This window comes from Populus alba, chromosome 16 (genome assembly GCF_005239225.2).
Source record: "Populus alba chromosome 16, ASM523922v2, whole genome shotgun sequence".
Classification (NCBI taxonomy): domain Eukaryota; kingdom Viridiplantae; phylum Streptophyta; class Magnoliopsida; order Malpighiales; family Salicaceae; genus Populus; species Populus alba.
The window spans coordinates 13083424-13103520 of record NC_133299.1 but is presented as its reverse complement, the minus strand read 5'-3'; the positions used below and the strand labels follow the sequence as shown (position 1 = coordinate 13103520).

Here is a 20097-nt window from a genome sequence, read left to right as displayed (position 1 = left end):
CTGGCTAACTTATGTTTTTTAAAAAATTCAATTTTGTTCTTGTTAAAAATTAATTTTTTTATGTGTTTTGGATCGTTTTAATGCATTGATCTCAAAAATAATTTTTTTTTAAAAAAAAACATCATTTTGATACATTTCAGGATGAAAAACACTTTAAAAAATAATCACAACCACATTCTTAAACAGGCCTTAAAGCTAGCAATTTTATCGCAACATAATGGATATCGATCCAACCTAAATGGATGGTTGTTTTTTGAACTTGATGGATAATGAATAGAATATAGATATTATTAAATCCGATCTGAAATTTACTTAAGCCTAACCTGAAATATATATTTATATTATATAAATATATTTTTAGGATATTTATATATTTTTTAATATATATATATATACCTTAATATTAATATAAATAATAATAGATAATAAATATGATACCTTACCAATAAATAATTTATAAATATCTAAATTTTTTATTTAATAAATAATAGATAAGTTTAAATCTATAGTTACCCACTGTCCATCCACGGACACGATGCATTCAACAACTAAAATCTATATGAAATCAAAAGTAAACTTTTATGTGTATTTTATATACACTCACTAAACTGGAGGATTTAAATTTAGATAATTTTATTATAAAGTTTTGTGCAGATGTGATTGGATTTTTTTTACTTTCATATTATTATATTATATATGACAAATTATCTTCAAAACTAGTAGGGTTACGATCAACAAACACTGATTGAAGACCGTGACTGAGTACAAAAGCAGGAATCAGAAAAGCGGGGTCCGCAAGAAGAGGCAGACACCAAATTTAAACCACACGATTCACGAGGCTCACGAACCATGACTCGAACTTTGATTCATGAGCTCCAATAGTGGCCGTTGGATTGTGCTGACACATCTCGAGAAATCCAACAGCCTACGTTTGAATCAAGGCATCTTTTGAAAGATCTTACAGGTTTTTGAATTGCCCTCTCAGGCTCAGCCACAGGGAATTATTAGTTACTCTGTACGTTTTTTAGCGATTGGTCAAACGTCTTACAATTGCTGTGATATCAGAATGTCTTTCCCTCTATTTTTTTTTAATCTCACTATTCGGACCTGTTTTAAGATTTAACTACAATATTGCCCTCGTCCGCTCAAGATTTGTTTTTTTTTTTTTTCGCATTTTGTTTTCCTCTGATCTTTCTAGATTTCTTGATGCCCTACTACAATAAAAAGTAATATTTTAACTATCTATGGAAACGCATGAGCTTAACGATTGTTTGGAATTGCATTTTAATTGCATTTTTTAATTTTTTTTAGTTTTATATTTATATTTTTTTAGTTTTTTTATTATTTTAATGTACTAATATCAAAAATTAAAAAAATATATATTATTTTAACAAGTTTCTAAACAAAAAATATTTTGAAAATCAACATTTATTAGACTTTCAAATTATTTTATTTATATATTAGTTATAATCTTTATCAAACCTAATTAAATAGTAGTAGTAGTATCATTCATAACTTATTCAATAACAACTCATTAAAACCACAACCATAAAAATAAATGCTTGATAAGTGTAAAACATATAATGCATTATAAATAAACAATAAATATATTAATTATACAATGATGTTTTACATCTAAAATTAATTCAAATACTTTTTAATATAAATCCTCATCGTTTTTATTTTTATCTTCGTATTCATCATCATCTTCTTTGTTGAATGGAAGCTATCAATTTCTTTATCTTCTTCCACTTTTGTATGTCCACTATTACTCAATATATCATTTAACTCATCAACATCAATATGAACACAAGTGTTCTCAGTGATATAAAAATTTGAGTTTTCTTCTAATTTGGTGGATAGAGTAACTCGATATAGATAAACTAACTCATCAAGTTGAAATATATTTGCTCCCTTAGTTACTTAATCGTTACCATCTTTAATAAGTTGGACACGATTTTAGATTTAGTTTTCACAATGAATAACCAGTCAACTTTGTTACGATCCTTTTTAAAGGAATGATTATACATGTAATACATTCGTTGGTATTGTTTAGGGAAAAAAAAACATTGTTAATGTTTCTAAGTGTGTGTTTTTTTTATTAATTTTGACCAAATCATGGTAAGAATCTACTTTAACTCCTTTATTTGTATCACACCAATAAAATTTAAATAAAAATACTATATTTTATATCCTATGATATTGCAGTTAAAACACCTTTTCTAATTCACCATAATAATAAACTTCAAACTTATTAAAAGTTGGTCCCTTAACACAAACTCTATTATTATAGGTATTTTTACCATTTTCATACTCATCGATATAGGAAACATATCCATCAATGAAATACCTATTATAACATTGGGCCTTTCTTTCAAGACTTAAAGATAGTAATTTTAAACTTTCAACATTGCTCCCTTATTATACACCTGGTTAAAGATAACAACAATTAATGGTTGGCCAAAAAAAGTTAAGTAAATATATTTTTATTAGAGTTACAAATTATTAAATACTTGTATTTTTAACCATGTGACAAATTGTTCATAATATAATTAAAAAATTATGTTTAAGTAAGATATGGATTTTTAAATAACAAAAATTGATGATGTTGCCTATAATAAAGCATATCCATCAAGAAATCACAAATTCTTAAGTCATTTGTACACAAAAAATTATGTATTTTTTTACGACATATTCCTTATCACTAAACAGCTCCATAATCTAATGATCACAAAGCAAAGCTATATTTGTTCAGGCTTTTATATTTTTTTTGTTTTCCTTTTGATGTCCAAAATCATGTTAAAAATATTTTTAAATATATTCTTCTTGATATGTATGACATCTAAATTATGATGGATGAAATTAGCATTCCAATAAGAAAACTCCTAAAAAATACTATGTTTTACTCAATTATAGGTCACACCAAAACCAAAAAAATTTTACTTACCAAATCAAAAATCAAATACAATGTCATTGTATTGCGAGACAACATCATACAATTCTTGACTTGATAATATCAATAGTGCAACATCCCTTTCAGCTTTACCTTTCAAGAAGTCATTTTTTTAATTTTTGTGTCGATGATCACTTGATAAGAACCTCTAATGACAATAATAATAAAAAAAAACAGTTTTACAACCATTCGTTAAAGTATTTTTTAAATATTTTTCGCTTGTAAATGCATCAAAATAATATATATTTTATTTTTTAAAATTTATTTTTGACATTAGCACATCAAAACGATCCAAAAACATATAAAAAAAAATTAATTTGAAGCAAAAAAAAATTGAAAATTTTTTTCAAAAGCATGATTGGATTGCAAAAATAAACACTGGCTCATTTAAGCAAGATTTTCCATTCATACGTAGTAGAACTTAACTAAAAATTCTTTCTTATTTGTACAATTTATTTTATAAATTTGTTATATTTGAAAAGGAAATAATGGAAAAAATATTGAGTTCTAAGTGATTTATTTCAAATCTTAAAAAATAAACTTTTCTTTTTTTGTTTGCATCTATGGATGAGAATATTAATATTAGGTTTCCATTCGAAAGTTTGACAGTTTTTTTAAAGGGTTCATGCTTTATTAAATTTGAGATGTTGTTATATGATTTAACTATCAAAGTTTGTTATAAGGAGAGTTTATTCTACATTATAACTATTAGTATATACAAAAATTTGAAATATATGACCATAAGATAAAACTTTTGAACTTTTGAAAAAATACATTATTCTGTAAGAAAATAAAATACTATATATGTAAAATATTTATTATCCTTTCGACTGTTTTAATTTGTGTATTTTTATATATGGATTCTTCATTAAAATTAGAGATTAATAAAAAAAAAGTGAGTGAATTTTAAAGATGCATGCTTTTAATATCCTAGAATAGAAGAAAGAAACATAGAAGAAATAAAAACATATTTGGTTGAAAAGAAAAAAAGAAAAAAAAAAAAAATATATTTTTAAAATAATTATAAAAGGATTCCTATATTTTCAAAACAAAAACTATATAAAAAAATGTCTGATTTATCTTTATTATTTTTATTTTTTTAATCATGAAATAGTAATTAGACGTTACTAAGAGTTTAATTATTATTCTCTTGAGAAGAAGGTTAAGAGGTATTTGGAAGTGAAGTAGCAATATATTTTTAAAGTATTTTTAGCTTAGAAATACATTAAAATAATATATGTTTTTATTTTTTAAAATCTATTTTTAATATTAACATATAAAAATAATTCAAAAATATATAAAAAAAATTTTAAACCCCTTCATTTATACCACAGTCATAAGCGGGGCCAATCCATTGTAAAAATGATTAGTTACTATTTCTAAACACCATTATGATTATAGTAAACTTTCAAAAAAAAAAAAAAAAGGGAATAGAGTTGTTGATTCGTTATAAATGAGGTAGATAGACACGTTACTTTCCCCCTTAATGGCATCCCCGTGATTATCTTTAAATTCATGGACATTAACTCACCACAATTTGAAAATTCCTGCTTTGCGTCTGCATTTAAGGAAAAATAAAAAACCACACCGGTCAGCTTTCATAAAGCCAACTGCAAATAAAGTATAAGCTTCCTTCCTCGTCAAACTCATCGCAACAAACAAATTAACGGCCTCTTCTTCAGCCTCCTCCTTCTTCTCTGCTTTCTCGCTTCCACCTCGCAATTTCTTCGCACGCAGCAGCTCTGTTTCGAGCCATAACTGCATCGACGAGTCAACGTCTTCTTGACTCACCAGAATGAACCTGGTAAGTGATATTTCCAGCACGAGTCAATGGCTTTTTTTTTTTTTTACAGAGATTGTGCGTAGTTTTGTTTTCGAATACTCGAAGAAATGCTGCGTTTTGGTTCAAGATCTGTTTGTTTTTATTTATTTATGAGAAAAAAAGTTTTATTTTGATGAAGAAATGAGAAAAATCAGTGAGTTTTTATTTTTTTTTTGTTTTGAAACTGAGGTATGATAATCTGTGATCAGTTGTAAAGAAGAGAGAGAAAGAGGAGATTGAGTACATGCGAGTGTACAGTAAAGTTCACGAGAAATTACGGAAAGTAGTTAAAGATGGTGATGAAAGAGAAGGATGAAGAGCTTACCCTGTTTCTGGAGATGCGAAGACGCGAGATAGAGAGGGAGAAAAACAATCTTCTCCTTAACAGTTCGGCCGATGAACCTCAAGCTCCTTTAGGTGATCCGACGTCGTTTTATGTTTTATCTTGAATTAATTACTCTTCTTTTTTAAATAAGAATTTATTAATTTGAGATTTTGCGTGCAGCATTAGGCAGTAATAATCTTTCACTGGTGTCTCATAAGATAACGGTGTCGTCTATTGTACCGCCGCCGCGAAAGACTGCTACGGAGAAGTTCTTGGATTCGGAGAATGATAAATCTGATTATGATTGGTAATTATGCTAAAGAAAATTTTTAATTTATTTTTGCACTTGTTGTCATTTGGAGTAAAATTATGCCACGAAAATTGGGCATTATGTGAATTAGGAGTGTTAAATTTATAATTGGTTTCATCTGTTGAAGAAGTTTTATTTTTATAGTGTTTCCGCCGGAAAACATCAAATTTAGTTTCTGGAACGTCTGTAAATCTGTGGAGTTAATGCCATAAATTTTGTGGCTGAAGTGGGTTTTGTACATGGTTGATGTTATCTTGGAAATGAAGAGCATTGAACATATTCCCCTGATTGACATTCAGTAAATTTGTATTTAATTGTTGTATCATGGTATAGCAAAATGAATGGTTCAACTCATGGGGGATCTCTTTTGTTCAGGCTTCTTACACCACCTGGAACCCCGCTTTTTACTTCCTTGGAGTTGGAATCGCAGAAAACTGCAATGAGTCAGATTGGGATGTCTAATGCTCGGCCCACTGCTCTTAAGTCAAGGGTAAGAAGCAATTTGAGTTATGAAAATGCTTTCAATCCTCTGTGATCCTGTGCATTTGCGAGCATGCCTTCATTAGCTTATGAAAACATGGTTTTAATCTTCTATTTCTGGTAAATGCTAACCTCAGCTTTCACTTTGTGTAATTCTCTTCAACTGTGGATATTGAAAAAAATTGCAGCATGCTTGTTATGCTATGGTTTGAAAATCTTGTTGCCGTGTGTTGCAGCTAATAAATATCCAGGAAGAGCCTGCCTCAAGGACTCATGTGGGATCCAAGGTAACAACTTTGCAGTCAGGACTGAACTCCACAAGTGCTGGTAACAGGAGGTCCGCATCAGCTGGAGGACAAAGATCTGTGTCGAGACCTGCAACACCCACAGGGCGGCCCTCTTTATCTGCAACAGCTAAGCATTCAAGACCGTCTACACCCACATCAAGGCCCACATTGTCTTCTACTAAGTCTGTTGCTCCTCCAGCGAGATCCTCAACTCCTACTAGAATTGCTGCACGCTCTTCGACTCCAACTGCTAGACCATCTCTTTCAGGTTCAAAGTCAGCTTCCAGATCAGCAACACCAATCCGCCAGTCATCAACCCCTTCAAGTCCACCTAGTGTGGCTGCTGCTCCTGGCCAGACTGCTTCAGTGACCAAGTCAGTTCCTGCCACTCTGAAAAATCCAGTGCCATCACGTGGCATTTCTCCAACATTAAAATCTAGGCCTTGGAAACCTGAAGAGATTCCTGGTTTCTCTCTTGATGCTCCACCAAACTTGAGGACATCATTGCCAGAAAGACCAGCCTCAGCCTCTAGGGATAGGCCTGGAGGTCCAAGTGCCCGGGCAGCCTCAGCCACTAGGGATAGGCCTGGAGGTCCAAGTGCCCGGCCAGCGTCAGCCTCAAGGGAGAGGCCTGGAGGTCCAAGTGCTCGCCCAGCTTCAGCCTCAAGGGAGAGGCCTGGAGGTCCAAGTGCTAGGCCAGCTTCAGCTTCCAGGGAGAGGCCTGGAGGTCCAAGTGCTAGGCCAGCTTCAGCTTCCAGGGGTAGGCCTGGAGGTCCAAGTGCTCGATCATCTTCTAGTGATGCTGGTTTTAATGGAAGACCGAGGCAACAATCACGATCCCCCTCTCGAGGGAAGGCCAGTCGGATGTCCATTCCCACAAAAAGCAGAACACAGACCAATGGCAGTGACGATGTGAACCCAGTGCAAATGGGAACAAAGATGGTTGAAAGAGTGGTGAACATGAGAAAACTGGTACCACCAAAGCAAGATGGCTCTCACTCCAGCCTCAGTAATTCTGCCGGGAAGTCATCCTCTCTTGATAGCACAGGCTTTGGAAGAACTCTCTCAAAGAAGTCTCTGGATATGGCTTTGAGGCATATGGTATGCATCCTTGACTCAAAGAGGACGTTCATTGATTGTGTTGTGTTCTTGTTTATATGTAGCTAACCATTAACGGGTTTGGTTTTTCTCTTGAGCAGGATATAAGGCGAAGCATTTCAGGTAATTCAGGTAATTTACGCCCCCTTATGACCAACATCCCTGCTTCCTCTATGTACAGTGTCAGATCAGGAGGATCTTCAAAAGGCAGGACAGTTAGTGTTTTGGACTCCCCTCTGGCCACAAGCAGCAATGCTAGCTCTGAACCAAGTGTCAACAATAACTCCTATTTTGCTGATGGGATAGAAATAGAAGACAACGAATTTGGAAGCGAGAGAGGAAATTCCTCTCCTTCAAGTCAGCATGGCAGGTGATGTATCCTTCAGGCCCAAGATTGAGGTAATTTTTTATGCTAAAAAATCATCGCACAAGCTTCTGTACCTATGTTTATAAGCTCGCCTGCCACAATCTTTAAGAGGCACATATTCCATCAAGGAGCTTAATAGTGAGAGGGCAGTTAACATCTCTGTGACCTGTTCGAGAGAATGAAGGGTATATATTTCCGAAACCCTTTAATATACTTGTGGAACAATCCATCGGACTTTGATGAGTGGTTGTACTTTATGTTTCATCCTTTGAATTGTTCCAACGCGACGGGATATTTTGTACTCCAAATTTAATTTAATTAAACCAGAAACCTGAAGAATCCTTCAGCTGCCAAATTTTTCTGCAGATTATTTCTTCATGCACTTCTGAATCTGAAACTTGTATAGGTTGAAATTAAGCAAGCGCGTATACATAATACATACAAATATTAAATGATTGTAGGTTCTGACTTCCATCAATATAATAGGAGGAACTAGCATCCTTTGTTCCGAGCCAGGTGCTTCTGCGGTGCGCTAAGCCCTGTCCTCGAATATTGATTCCAGTAAGTTTTAATGTGAATCTTGTAATCATGTGTTCATGTAATCAAATAAATTCTAAAATAAAAAATCAGGTTTGATAAGAATATTACATAAAAATTACTTGAATCAATGTATCATTGCTATTGGAATATGAGTCCTCACCTTATATATATTAATTTGCAAATGATATTAATTTGCAAATGAGAAGTATAGGAAAAATGAGAAGTATAGGAAAGAATGCTAAAAAGTTGCACAAAGTTGGTTATATTTTGATAACTTTGATTGTTCTTTGTTTGATCGAAGAAAAAAGTATTGCATTATGTAAAATATGAATTTATTTAAAATATTATGGCTAAAAGCTCAAGCTCAAAATCTAAATATAATTTAAATAATCCTATTTATAATAGATGAAAAACTTCCTAAATAATTTTGAAAAAAATAATAATAAAAGAGTTATAAATAAAATAAATAAAAATCATAAATCAATTAAGAAACTAATATAAATCTTGAACAATAGCTTTTAGACTTTAATACAAAGTCATTCTAATATTGGATTAATTTGAAAATTTAACACGATGTAAAACAAAGACATTTAGAAATGTCTAGTAAAATTGAAGCTCAATCCAACAGTTGAATAGAAAATTATGCTTGTAAACGTAAAACTGTATAATAGAAAAAATCAGTCCAAAAATCCTTGTAAGGAAAGTATTTTGGAACATTGAAAGAATCCTTACCACACTTAAAAATTATATTATTGCCTAATAAAGATCTTTGTAGAACTATAAAAGTTCTAAAATTAATTATTGAATATCCTTTCATTATTTGGAAAAGAATCATTTCCAAATAGAAAGTTCACAAATTAAAAGACAACAAATAACAAAATCTATATTACTTTGTATTAAAGTCATGTCTGAAAATTCCTGGTTAAATTTTAGTTCGATCTAATACTTGGATTGAGAGTTATGCTCGATAGCGTAAAATTGAATTGCATTAGAATTCAGATTTTCTTGTCCAACCATTTCTTAGGTCGTATAATTCTTTATCTTTTTAAGATGATTCATCCTCAAATTACTAATAGGTACGATGGATGTTTTATAAGCCTCTCATAAAATTCTTTTGGTGTTTTTGTTCATCTCATTGTAAAGCTTGCCATGTATAGAATAGTTTTTTGACTTACCAAATTCTTTCCTTAAAAACTCAAACATACAAGATATGTCTTTCTATTCTTGAGCAAGAACCCTTTTTTATTCTCCATCCCTTAATGAATACATGGCAAAATAAGAAAATGAGATGATAAACAAGCAAAATATGATACGAAAATACTGTGGAATAGGAACTTTGACCCAAATTTCTAAATATGAAATTATAGGTACCCAATTGATTTTAATGAGATCAAACTCGAAAACTTTAAATAAACATGTCTGTGAAGATGCAGACTACCTGCACTTGGATAGAAAGACCCTATGAAGCTTCATTGTTTCCTAGGATTGGCTTTGGGCCTTTCCTGTGCAGCTTAGGTGGAAGGCGAAGAAGGCCCCCTTCGAGGGGGGTCCAAGCTGTCAGTGAGATACCACTTTAGAAGAGCTAGAATTCTAACCTTATGTCAGGACCTACGGGCCAAGGGACAGTCTTAGGTAGACAGTTTCTATGGGGCGTAGGCCTCCTAAAAGGTAACATAGGCATGCAATGGTTTCCTCGGGCCGGTCGGAGATTGACCCTCGAGTGCAAAGGCAAAAGGGAGCTTGACTGCAAGACCCACTCGTTGAGCAAGGACGAGTGGAAAGGCTGTCGCTCAACGGATAAAAGTTACTCTAGAGATAACAGGCTGATCTTACCCAAATAAATCAGCCTCTATAAACTTGAATTTGTGCTCTTGTTGATTTTTTTCTAACTCTGAATAGATATGTAGGACAAAATTAAATGTTGAACACTTTTTTTTATCAAATGATCCTTAACGCAAAACTAGACAATAACAAAATACAAGAAAGAAAGAAAAGACCAAATAGAACTTTAACCAAATTAAACCTAAAACAAGACAAAAAAAAAACAAGAAAAAGATATACATGGAAATAATTTTAAACAACAAAATAAAGAGGATATAATCTGATAAATAGAGTCAAGCTCTGACACCAACCAATGCGAAACAAACCATTTAATACCAGAATTTGAAATCTAAAGCAAATGATGCCTGAATGACCCCAAATTTAATATATAGTGTGATTAGGACTCCATTACCAAAATATTGAGTTAATTCTGAGTTGATTTGATCCAATTTCCTTTGCTTAGTTTTTCTGTGAAAAAAATCTAAAACTGATCTTTTGAACTTTTTTTTTTTTTACTTTTATGCTACTGATATGTTGAGAGACAATAACAAATTGAAATAATATTTTTATATATACTAAGAAGATGTTGCTACTGAATTGAAGAGAAAAAGATTGAAACAATTAGGTTGACACGGAACAAGAAAAAATGAAATTAACAAAAGCATATAACTTGATTAATGGAGTCAAACTCTGATACCAACTGATGCAAACTCGGTGATCACATGGTCATGTAACCCACATGTAAAAAAGATAAATTTTGGAAAGTCAAAGAATTAGGTTTGAGAGGAGTGTGACACAGATATTACCTGAACCAAAGCACCATCATTATTGGAATATGAACCCCCATTTTATGAATATCAATTCGTGAATGAGAAGTATAAGGAAGAATACCATAAAGTCGATTATACTTTGATAATTTTGATTGTTTTTTGTATAACCGAAGAGGAAAGTGTTGCATCTTGCAAGACACAAGTTTATTCAAAACATCATGACTGAAAGCTCAAAACCTACGTATGATCTAAATAATCCTATTTATAATAGATGAAAAACATCTTGAACAATTCTGGAAAAAAAAATCATAATAAAAGAATTCTAAATAAAATATGAGAAAAAAATCCCAAGTCAATGAGGAAACTAATAAAATCTCGAATAATAGCTTTCAGACCTTATTACAAGGCATTCTCGATGTTGGATTGATCTAAAATTTTAACACGATATAAAACATGACCTATGAAAATGTCTAGTTAAATTGCATCCCGATCCAACAATTAAATAGAAAAATATGCTTATTAGAGTAAAGTTGTGTAGGAAAAAAAATCTACCGAAAAATCCTTATAAGAAAAGGATTTTGAAACATTGAAGGAATTATTGCCACACCTGAAAACTATATTGTTGCTCATCAAAGATCATTGTAGCACTAGAAAAGTCCTAAAATTAGCTGCTGAATATACTTTCATTATTAGAAAAAAAAATCATCTCCAAGTAAAAAGTTTATAGGTCAAAAGCCAACAAAATAACAAAATTCATATTTATCTTCTAACATGTATCATGATTCCTTGTAGAGTTCTGATTAACTTGAATTTTCAACTCAATATATAAAAACATGTCAGAAAACTCTTGAGAAAACTCTTGATTAAATATCAGCTTGATCTAACAATAAATCAAAATTTAAACTAGATAGCATAAAACTGAACAATAAACACACAATTACTCTAAAATATAAATTTTCTTTTTTAACCCTTTGTTGGATTCTTATTGTGAAAAGACAGAATGTAGAAAGGTAAAGATGGGAAATCTTCGTCCGCTAGATCGTTCAGCTTTCAGAATTTTTTTCCACACCAGTTATCCATGGAAAATCGAGTTCAACCACCAAAATAAATTGTAACACCCACGTCATTCCTTGTGGGTATGTGTAGAGCTGGCACGTGGGAAGATGCTACAAAATTAGTGAAGAAATTTGATCTGAAAGGTGTGATGTTGCATGATTGATCATCGTCTTCTACACGATCAACTTCTGAGAAAACCACGGGCTAGCATGCAACTTATTTTGACTTTAAAGGGTCAACTGAGAATGTATCCAAGGAAACCCGGTTTCGTGTTTGATTTCTTGAATCCATGGCTCCATCGGGTCTTTTCTGAAGAGGCTGGAGCAGGTATACTTATATGGATATCGTCAAAGCTCTGCCCTACAACTTATGTAGCTTTCTTTGTCCAGACCTTCCACTGTCTCCACCTCCGAAGCGGACATTTCAGTGTCCTGGGAATGTGGTGCACATCATATTTCTAAAAAAAAGTTATTTTTTTAAAAAAAATTTAATTTATTTTTTTATGTTTTGAATCATTTTAATGTGTTAATTTTAAAAATATTTTTTAAAAAAATAAAAAAAACATCATTTTAATACATTTCACGAAATGTTATTAGAAAAGCAATAGCAGAAACCACACTCCCAACACTTTTAAAATATAGACCTCGCAACTTTCTGACCTTAAATATAGGTTTTTATTGTGTCATAAATTAAGGACATAGAAATTTTTTATTTGGTTTTCTAATGTTATTATATAAATATTAAAAGATAACATTTGAAACTTAGAAGTTAATATATAGCAGTGAAATTAATTATTGAATTAATTATAATTAATTTTAACATTTATAATTATTAAGATAAAATTAAATAACTACTATTCAAATAAAATTAAATGAAACCTTAACTTTTTTTATAAAATAAAAAATATTACACACGTACTACTATCAAACTTCTAAAAAGGTTTACAAACTATTCCTTTTCCTCGTTGTGTTATAATACATTACTTTCCAGCCGCCTGGCTGCAGAATCTTACCATAGTATGATCCTCGTACCTCCCATGCCGATCTGCTTATGCAACCAAGGCAAAAAGAGAGAAAGAAAAAAGCATCGATTTCGACTATTATTCTAATCCCAGTTTGATAGACGTAAGATCATACTTTTAAGACCTGCTTGGGTGGCCGGCCCAGTTCAAGGTCTGAACTTTGAGTTTTGATCTGGTTACTAGATTTTAACCGAATTGATTAGGTCAAATTTTTTTAAAAAAATTAAAATAACATCTTTTTAGTAAAAAAAATAAAAAAAATAAAAGTTAACAGGTTTGTAACCGGGTCTTGCCGGGTTACAGGTCAACTCGTCGGGTCAGCCGAGTCACACCGGGTTTTTTTTTCTTTTATTTTTCCTTTAACCCGATCTAGTTCTAACCCTTGATCAGCTGGGTCTCGAGTTGATCTGCTGAACTGGATCGAATTTCAAAACTATACAAGAAATCTTCGAAGAAACACCAACCCTAGAGAACCAGAATTATATAGAATACCTTGCCGATTCCAAAGTACAACGAACAGATCAAGCAACACTGTCTGCATGAAGATATATAGATTAATAATATTGTATCCTCGTCTCCAGCCGGCGTATATCATGTATAAATGGTGGTAAGAAGATGCATGATTTTGTGATTTTTTTTTAATTAAAATATATATCATGAAATTAATGATTATATAAATTTTAAATACCCTTGAGTTAGTTTATGAGATCTAAACTAATGATATCAAAAAAAAAAATTTAAAACCTGATCAATTAAATTATATCTCTGTTAATTCAAAATGACAGTTCTTAACTCATTAGCGAGAATCCATGGCTCATTGAATTGCATCTTTTTCGTTGAAGATTAACAGTGAACAGTGAAAATATATCTGGGTAATGAAAGAATTCATAGGTGGAGTCTCTGATCTCTTTAAACATGTTTGTTTGGGGAAAATAAAAAAAATAAAAACAGAGTCCATTTGTACAATCGGCTATACTTGAAAAATAAAAACGTCGGAGTTTTTGTATTCTCTTTTTTTTTTTTTTTGATTTGGTATTAGTTTGAGTTTTCTCTTTTTATTATATTATAAAAGAAATTACAGGAGAATATTGTTTTACTGCTTCTTTTCCTATGAATCATTACTTTGATGATTAATCGTCTTCATGTTACCATGTGGTAGAGCTAACGAATGGATTAAGCACCCGCTAGAGCACATTAACAAAAGGACCATATAATTTTTATTTTATTTTGGAAATATTAGGTTGATATATATTTGTGCAAATAAAAATAGAAATAAAAGGATTAAATTATAAAATAAGAGAAAATATCAACAATCTCCAATATCAACCATTCAGCTATGTAATATAGACTTTAACTCATCAAATTAAAATTTTATTTATTTTTGTGTTTCAAATATATTTTTTTAAAAAAATTGAGTTTATTTTTATTTTTTTATTTCAAATTAATATTTTTTATGTTTTCAGATTATTTTAAAGTGCGGATATTAAAAATAATTTTTAAAAATAAAAAATATTATTTTAATACATTTCTAAATAAAATACACTTTAAAAAACAACTAGAATTATATTTTTAAACACAACTGTCATACTGTAAGGTCTGACCTTGCCTTTCTCAGCATAAGAATCAACAAGAGAAAATATCAAACTTTTTTTGAGCGACTTCTAAATTATTTTATTTCCTCGTCTCATTTAGTTGGTTGACCTATGATTTGGTTTTTTTTTTTTTTTTTGTCTAGTTTAGATATCAAAAACATCTCAACTCGTAATTTAATCGATATAATCCAAATTCAATTGACTTTCTTCTTACAAGATTGTTTTAAAAAAAATAAATAAATATATATATATATATATATATTTTTTTAAAAAAAAAAAAAAAAAAAAAAAAAAAAAAGTATTGACTTGCCATTACCTTACAAGCGCCTAACTCTATGTTCAGATTTAATGAACACGGGACGAACAAAGGTTTGAATGCCTGGTATGAGTTGACCCAGCGAGTCCAGCCGCCCATCCTAGTTACAGGAAATTCTAGGCAATGATTATTGGGAAAAAGATTTAAATGAAACGTCTGTGTCTTAATATTGTAAATTAAAACTTGGTATCAAAGAGTCGGTTTATTTTTATATTTTAAAAATATTTTTAAGAAGTTTTAAAATTTTTTTTTTTAATTTTACTGTAAATTAATTATTTTATTTTATTTTTAGATTGTTTTAATATGCTTTATCAAAATTAAAATTTTAAAAAAATACTATTTCAATATATTTTTTAATAAACAAATATTTTAAAAAATTATTATTATTACAATATTTTAACATACTTTAAAACTAATAAATTATTTAAAAAAAAAAAACAAATTGTCCGTGGAATTTTCCTTCAGGTAGACCCTGTAAAGAATTCACAGACAACAAAATCTAAGGACGGACAAAAAGTCTCAATGAGGCACGGGATTGACTTCTTGTTCTATTATATGAAAAGGTGTTTGTGATTTTTGTAGGAGTTATTTTTAAAAACATTTTTTATTTAAAAATATATTAATATAATATTTTTTTTATTTTTAAAAATTATTTTTAATATAAAAATCAATAAAAAATATTAAAAAATGAATTTAAATTTCGAAAACGACCTAACAAAACATGCCCACCATTTACAAATTTTTACAACAGTAGACACCAAATTTGGCATGGAGGGAACTAACGACCACCAACCTACGCGCCCAAACGTGTGAAAAGGGTTCTAGCTGTCGTCTATCAACTCGGGTCGTGTTCTTTCGCTATAAGAACACTTCCTTGAAGACAATGCCCTCTCCTACTGTTTGCCCTTTGATCTTCTCCTTTCCGCCCCTTTATTTCTCCCCAACTACTTTAACCACTCGCTGTCCTTCCACTTTACTTTTCGCAAAATTAAATCCGGAGCCTTTCTGGTCAGGATATTTTTTTGGGCTAATTAAGTATTGGATTTTTCAGGTTTTTTAACTATGGTTGAATGTAAAGTAATTATTAAAAAACAAAGAAGAAGAAATTGACAAGTTCGTTTTTGATGTGTGTAGAGACAGGGAGGGCTGGCGAGGCTTGAGCTGAGTTGCAATGAGCTGTAGCTGCTTTGGTATATCAAATTGGTTTAAAGGAAATAATCATAATGATACTCCGGGACAAACAAACATACAAGGTAAGAAAATTGAGCGTGTTTAAGTTTTTTTTTTTTTTTTTTATGAGTGGATTAATGTGTTTAATTCGCTTTGAAGACATGATGATAATGAAATATCTTGGAATGATGATATTTTTTTAGAATTTTGGATGCTGATTTCCTTTTAATTTGGTATTCAAATATTTTCCTATTTTAGTGATTTAGTTTTTGAGGTTCTTACTTGTGTGATTTGCCAATGGCTAGTGATTGCCACCGACAATGTAAATCTCTTCTCGTATAATTCGCTGAGATCAGCAACAAGGAATTTTCATCCATCAAATAGAATCGGTGGAGGTGGTTTCGGAGTCGTTTATAAGGTGAGCCTGCATAGGTATAGAGTTGCATTTATGGTTACTGCAGCAATCCTTCAGTGGAAAGCACGATTCAATGGTGGTTTAGTCATAAAGACTTTGTTTTTTTTCTTTTGTTTTAGTTATGTTGGTGATGATTATATTGTTTTAGCTGCGTTTTACGCCTTTGCGGGTACTAGAACAACCCTTTTGAGGAAACAAAAAGAGACGGAGAGCATGTTAGCAGATTCCTTCATGAATCTGCGTATTCCATAGCCTCAGCTCTTAGTTAATATTCATACAGCTTTTTTTTCTCCTTGCAGGGAGTTTTAAGAGATGGCACACCTGTGGCCATCAAGTGTCTTTCTGCAGAATCTAAACAAGGAACAGATGAGTTTGTGACGGAGATTAGAATGATATCAACTATAAAGCACCCAAACCTTGTTGAACTAATTGGCTCCTGTGTTGAGGAAAATAATCGAATATTGGTATATGAATATATGGAAAACAACAGCATTTCTACCGCTTTACTTGGTAAATATGAAGTTATTGAAATATCTTATCTATTATGCCTATTAACTTGCTTGGTGGATATTTGAGGGAGAGCTAGGAGGAGGGGCATTGATATTATTCAAGAGATATTACTAGTATATTGCGCCAAACCATCATTTACAAGAATGAGATGTTCTTCATAATCTGTATGAGATTTCATATATTATAACATCTTTTCACCCATGCAATATATTTCTTAATATTGTTCATCAAACCAGAGTTATTGTTATATCATGCTACGGTAGAGTTATCTTTAACTTGTTTAGCGAAACCACTGTAATGTTGCTCTTGATTTTGATTAGAGTTTAAATTCTTCTTCCAGGCTATCTCTCTCTCTCCCTCTCTCTTATGAGAGAGTGCATGCATACACCTATATGGGCATCTGTGTTAGAGGGAGGGGGATTTTAATCATGCTAACATCCAACAACCGTCTACAGGTTCAAAAGGAAAACATGTTGCTATGGACTGGCCTACAAGAGCTGCTATTTGCATAGGTACGGCGAGTGGTCTTGCATTTCTTCATGAGGAAGCCAAACCACATATCGTCCATAGGGACATTAAGGCCAGTAATGTTCTTCTGGATGGAAACTTACAGCCTAAAATAGGGGATTTTGGGCTGGCAAAATTATTTCCAGACAATGTTACACATCTTAGTACTCGAGTGGCAGGAACAATGTAAGTGTGGTTCTTGTTGCATTTCACTTTATTGATCAGCTGTCTTTAATTTTTACTTGGTCCAAAGCTGGTGAGGAAAGTTATTTCAATATGGTCCCAGATGGTTCTTGATTTGTAAGCTTTCTGATTTCACGTTGTTGTTAGGTTCATAAAGTAACTATTAAGTATTACCATAAAAGAGAGAGAACATGTGATGAACAGCACACATATGCCATGCCTTATGCTGTGTTCTGTTCCCTGTGCAAAAATGTTTTTTTGATCATGTTTATAGAATTAGATTATTGATGCTGTCTGATAACTATCTCTCCGTTCATCTTTTCTGCTTCCTCCGTTTCATATCAATAATCATCTTGTATGCATCTGCAGGGGATATCTCGCCCCAGAGTATGCCCTCTTAGGAAAACTTACAAAGAAGGCCGATGTATACAGTTTCGGGGTGCTCATACTTGAAATAATTAGTGGGAGAAGTAGCAGCAAGGCAGCATTTGGGGAGGATCTGCTGGTTTTAGTTGAATGGGTATCTTCTTAGTATAACCAACGCAATCTTGGTTTTCTATTTAATCAAGTCAATTAAAAAATGACCAAAGGCTAATATTCAAATTTAACAACTTCACAAGATGCCTTATCTCCACCTTTTTTTACTCCTCTGAAATCAATTTGAGCATTTCTCTTAATCTTTTTTATTGCAAAAGTTTATAGTCACTTTTTTCCTCAAGAGAAACAGGGTTACTGCCTTCTGACGTACCCATTCATAGGAAATTTACATCAGACAGGCTCATTCAACCTCAATATTTCTTGAATTATTTACAGTGATGGGTAGTATTTTCTTTCATGCCATATTAGGGCACCGGCTAAAACATTCCACCTGCCACTTACATATGTGGAGATTACACTCTACCTCTTGGTTCTTGGGTTAGGTGCTTAATCTTTCATGGGACATCCCTACTTTGATAGGCTTGAATAACCAATAAAACTAGTTATTGAATAACCAATAAATAAAATCTCTTATACAATCCTAGAACCAAAATCATAAAATAGATTAGCAGTAAACAAAATTCGTGACATGTCAAAATGAAGTATGATCGATATGATGGCCATATGATTGTATGCAATAATCTTGTTAAACACCAAATGACAGAATCTTTTCCTTTGATTGTTTTTTCATTAGCGTCATGTAGGTTGGAGCATGTATCCATTCTGAATGTTTAGCCATTCTCTTTATCTTCATCAATTGTGGTCTCGTCATACCATGGAGATGAAGAGTTTTTGCCTATGAAGACAGGAAACAGAGTAGAAAAAGTCTAGTTAACCTGGTTCTACACCTAGTCTCACTTGATAAGAACATTCTTGTTCATCGACAAGGGCATGTTTCTGTTTAGTGATACTGAACTGTTGCTTTATAATGCCTCTTTATGATTTTTGTGTTCTTATAAATTTTTGCAGTAGGCTCGGTGCTAATTTAAATTCGAACACTTCTGCAGACATGGAAACTATGGAAAGAAGAGAGACTTCTCGATATTGTCGATCCAGAAATGACTGGATATCCAGAAAATGAGGCGACACGCTTCATGAAGGTTGCACTTTTCTGTACCCAGGCAGCTGCAAATCAAAGACCCAACATGAAGCAAGTAGTGAAGATGCTCTCCAAAGATGTAAATCTTAACGAGAAAGCACTTACAGAGCCAGGGATATACAAATCTCAAACCTCTAAGCGCTTTGGCGGTGGTAGTTCAGATGAGACATCATCTTCTCATAAAAACAAAGGCAAGCAATCACTAAACACTTCTGTAAACTCGGCCATCTTAGGTAGTGCTGACAGTATGACCCAGATGCTTCCCAGGTGATGGCTGACCAGTTGTTTTACCCACCCTGTTATACCTTTTACCAGATCATCTTGACTCAGCGTCTAGGTACGTAGCCCTGTAGAAGCTTACAGTGGAGTGGGATTTTCGTCAAGAGGAAACAAGGGGTGTTTGTGTCTTCCTCTGTAACACATGTAGATATAACTGATCGATATATCTATTCATTTGATATAATCATGTTGCATCAATTGTATAATTCCCTCTCCTTTTCTCCCAATTTTTTCCCACATTTACTGCCTGGACTGGCTTGTCGTGTCACGTGTGTTTCTCTTCAGGACAAGTTCTTGGCAACATTAAGAATTGATATCTGTCCTCTAGCAGAACCAGAGCCTGCGCCGCCCTGATCCCCTCCTTGGAGGCCTTGAATTTTCAATCCAGGCGGTTCGGCCAAGCTGAACCCTCAACCAGAAAGGACCCGTGAACCGCTCATCCAACAAAGTCCTTAAGCCACCATCACCAGCTCACCACCTTGGTCTCCTCGTATGAATGATGCATCAGAGACAGCAACCTTCATATGCATTGCTGGTAGACATTGGCAGGCTTTTCTTATTAGTAGTCAATAGCCACATGCCCGCGCTATGCTGACGGGAAAATGCAAAAGTTAGCAATGCATTTTCAACAATCAAAAACAAATTTCATTGCGTACCAAAAATTTATTTAATAAAATAAATAAAGAATTATATATATTA

The 20097-nt window shown here is 32.4% G+C and overlaps 2 protein-coding genes across 5 annotated transcripts; both read left to right on the top strand.

Moving 5' to 3' along the window:
- The first annotated feature begins 4533 nt into the window (after positions 1-4533).
- LOC118037461 (uncharacterized) lies at positions 4534-7824 on the top strand. Its single transcript, XM_035043449.2, has 6 exons — positions 4534-4757; positions 4985-5192; positions 5281-5407; positions 5786-5900; positions 6127-7278; positions 7377-7824. Exons 2-6 carry the CDS (start codon positions 5069-5071, stop codon positions 7647-7649), a joined length of 1791 nt encoding a protein of 596 aa, XP_034899340.1. The 5' UTR covers positions 4534-4757; positions 4985-5068; the 3' UTR covers positions 7650-7824.
- A 7753-nt stretch (positions 7825-15577) lies between these two features.
- Positions 15578-19603, top strand: LOC118037460 (putative serine/threonine-protein kinase). 4 transcript variants are annotated; one of them, XM_035043446.2, is made up of 7 exons: positions 15578-15809; positions 15893-16011; positions 16234-16346; positions 16643-16853; positions 17309-17546; positions 17913-18063; positions 19028-19603. In XM_035043446.2, exons 2-7 carry the CDS (start codon positions 15930-15932, stop codon positions 19388-19390), a joined length of 1158 nt encoding a protein of 385 aa, XP_034899337.1. In that variant the 5' UTR covers positions 15578-15809; positions 15893-15929; the 3' UTR covers positions 19391-19603. The 4 variants fall into 4 exon arrangements, with proteins under 4 accessions (XP_034899337.1, XP_034899336.1, XP_034899339.1 ...); XM_035043445.2 differs by having other exon boundaries at positions 15581-15766; XM_035043448.2 differs by lacking the exon at positions 16234-16346 and having other exon boundaries at positions 15581-15809.
- Positions 19604-20097: the final 494 nt, after the last annotated feature.

Coding starts and splice junctions, on each gene's coding strand:
- LOC118037461 (XM_035043449.2), top strand. CDS start 5,069: ATGGTGATGAAAGAGAAGGATGAAGAGCTTACCCTGTTTCTGGAGATG. Junction 5,193..5,280: donor TGAACCTCAAGCTCCTTTAG/GTGATCCGACGT, acceptor TTTTGCGTGCAG/CATTAGGCAGTAATAATCTT. Junction 5,408..5,785: donor GATAAATCTGATTATGATTG/GTAATTATGCTA, acceptor TCTTTTGTTCAG/GCTTCTTACACCACCTGGAA.
- LOC118037460 (XM_035043446.2), top strand. CDS start 15,930: ATGAGCTGTAGCTGCTTTGGTATATCAAATTGGTTTAAAGGAAATAAT. Junction 16,854..17,308: donor CATTTCTACCGCTTTACTTG/GTAAATATGAAG, acceptor AACCGTCTACAG/GTTCAAAAGGAAAACATGTT. Junction 18,064..19,027: donor TGCTGGTTTTAGTTGAATGG/GTATCTTCTTAG, acceptor ACACTTCTGCAG/ACATGGAAACTATGGAAAGA.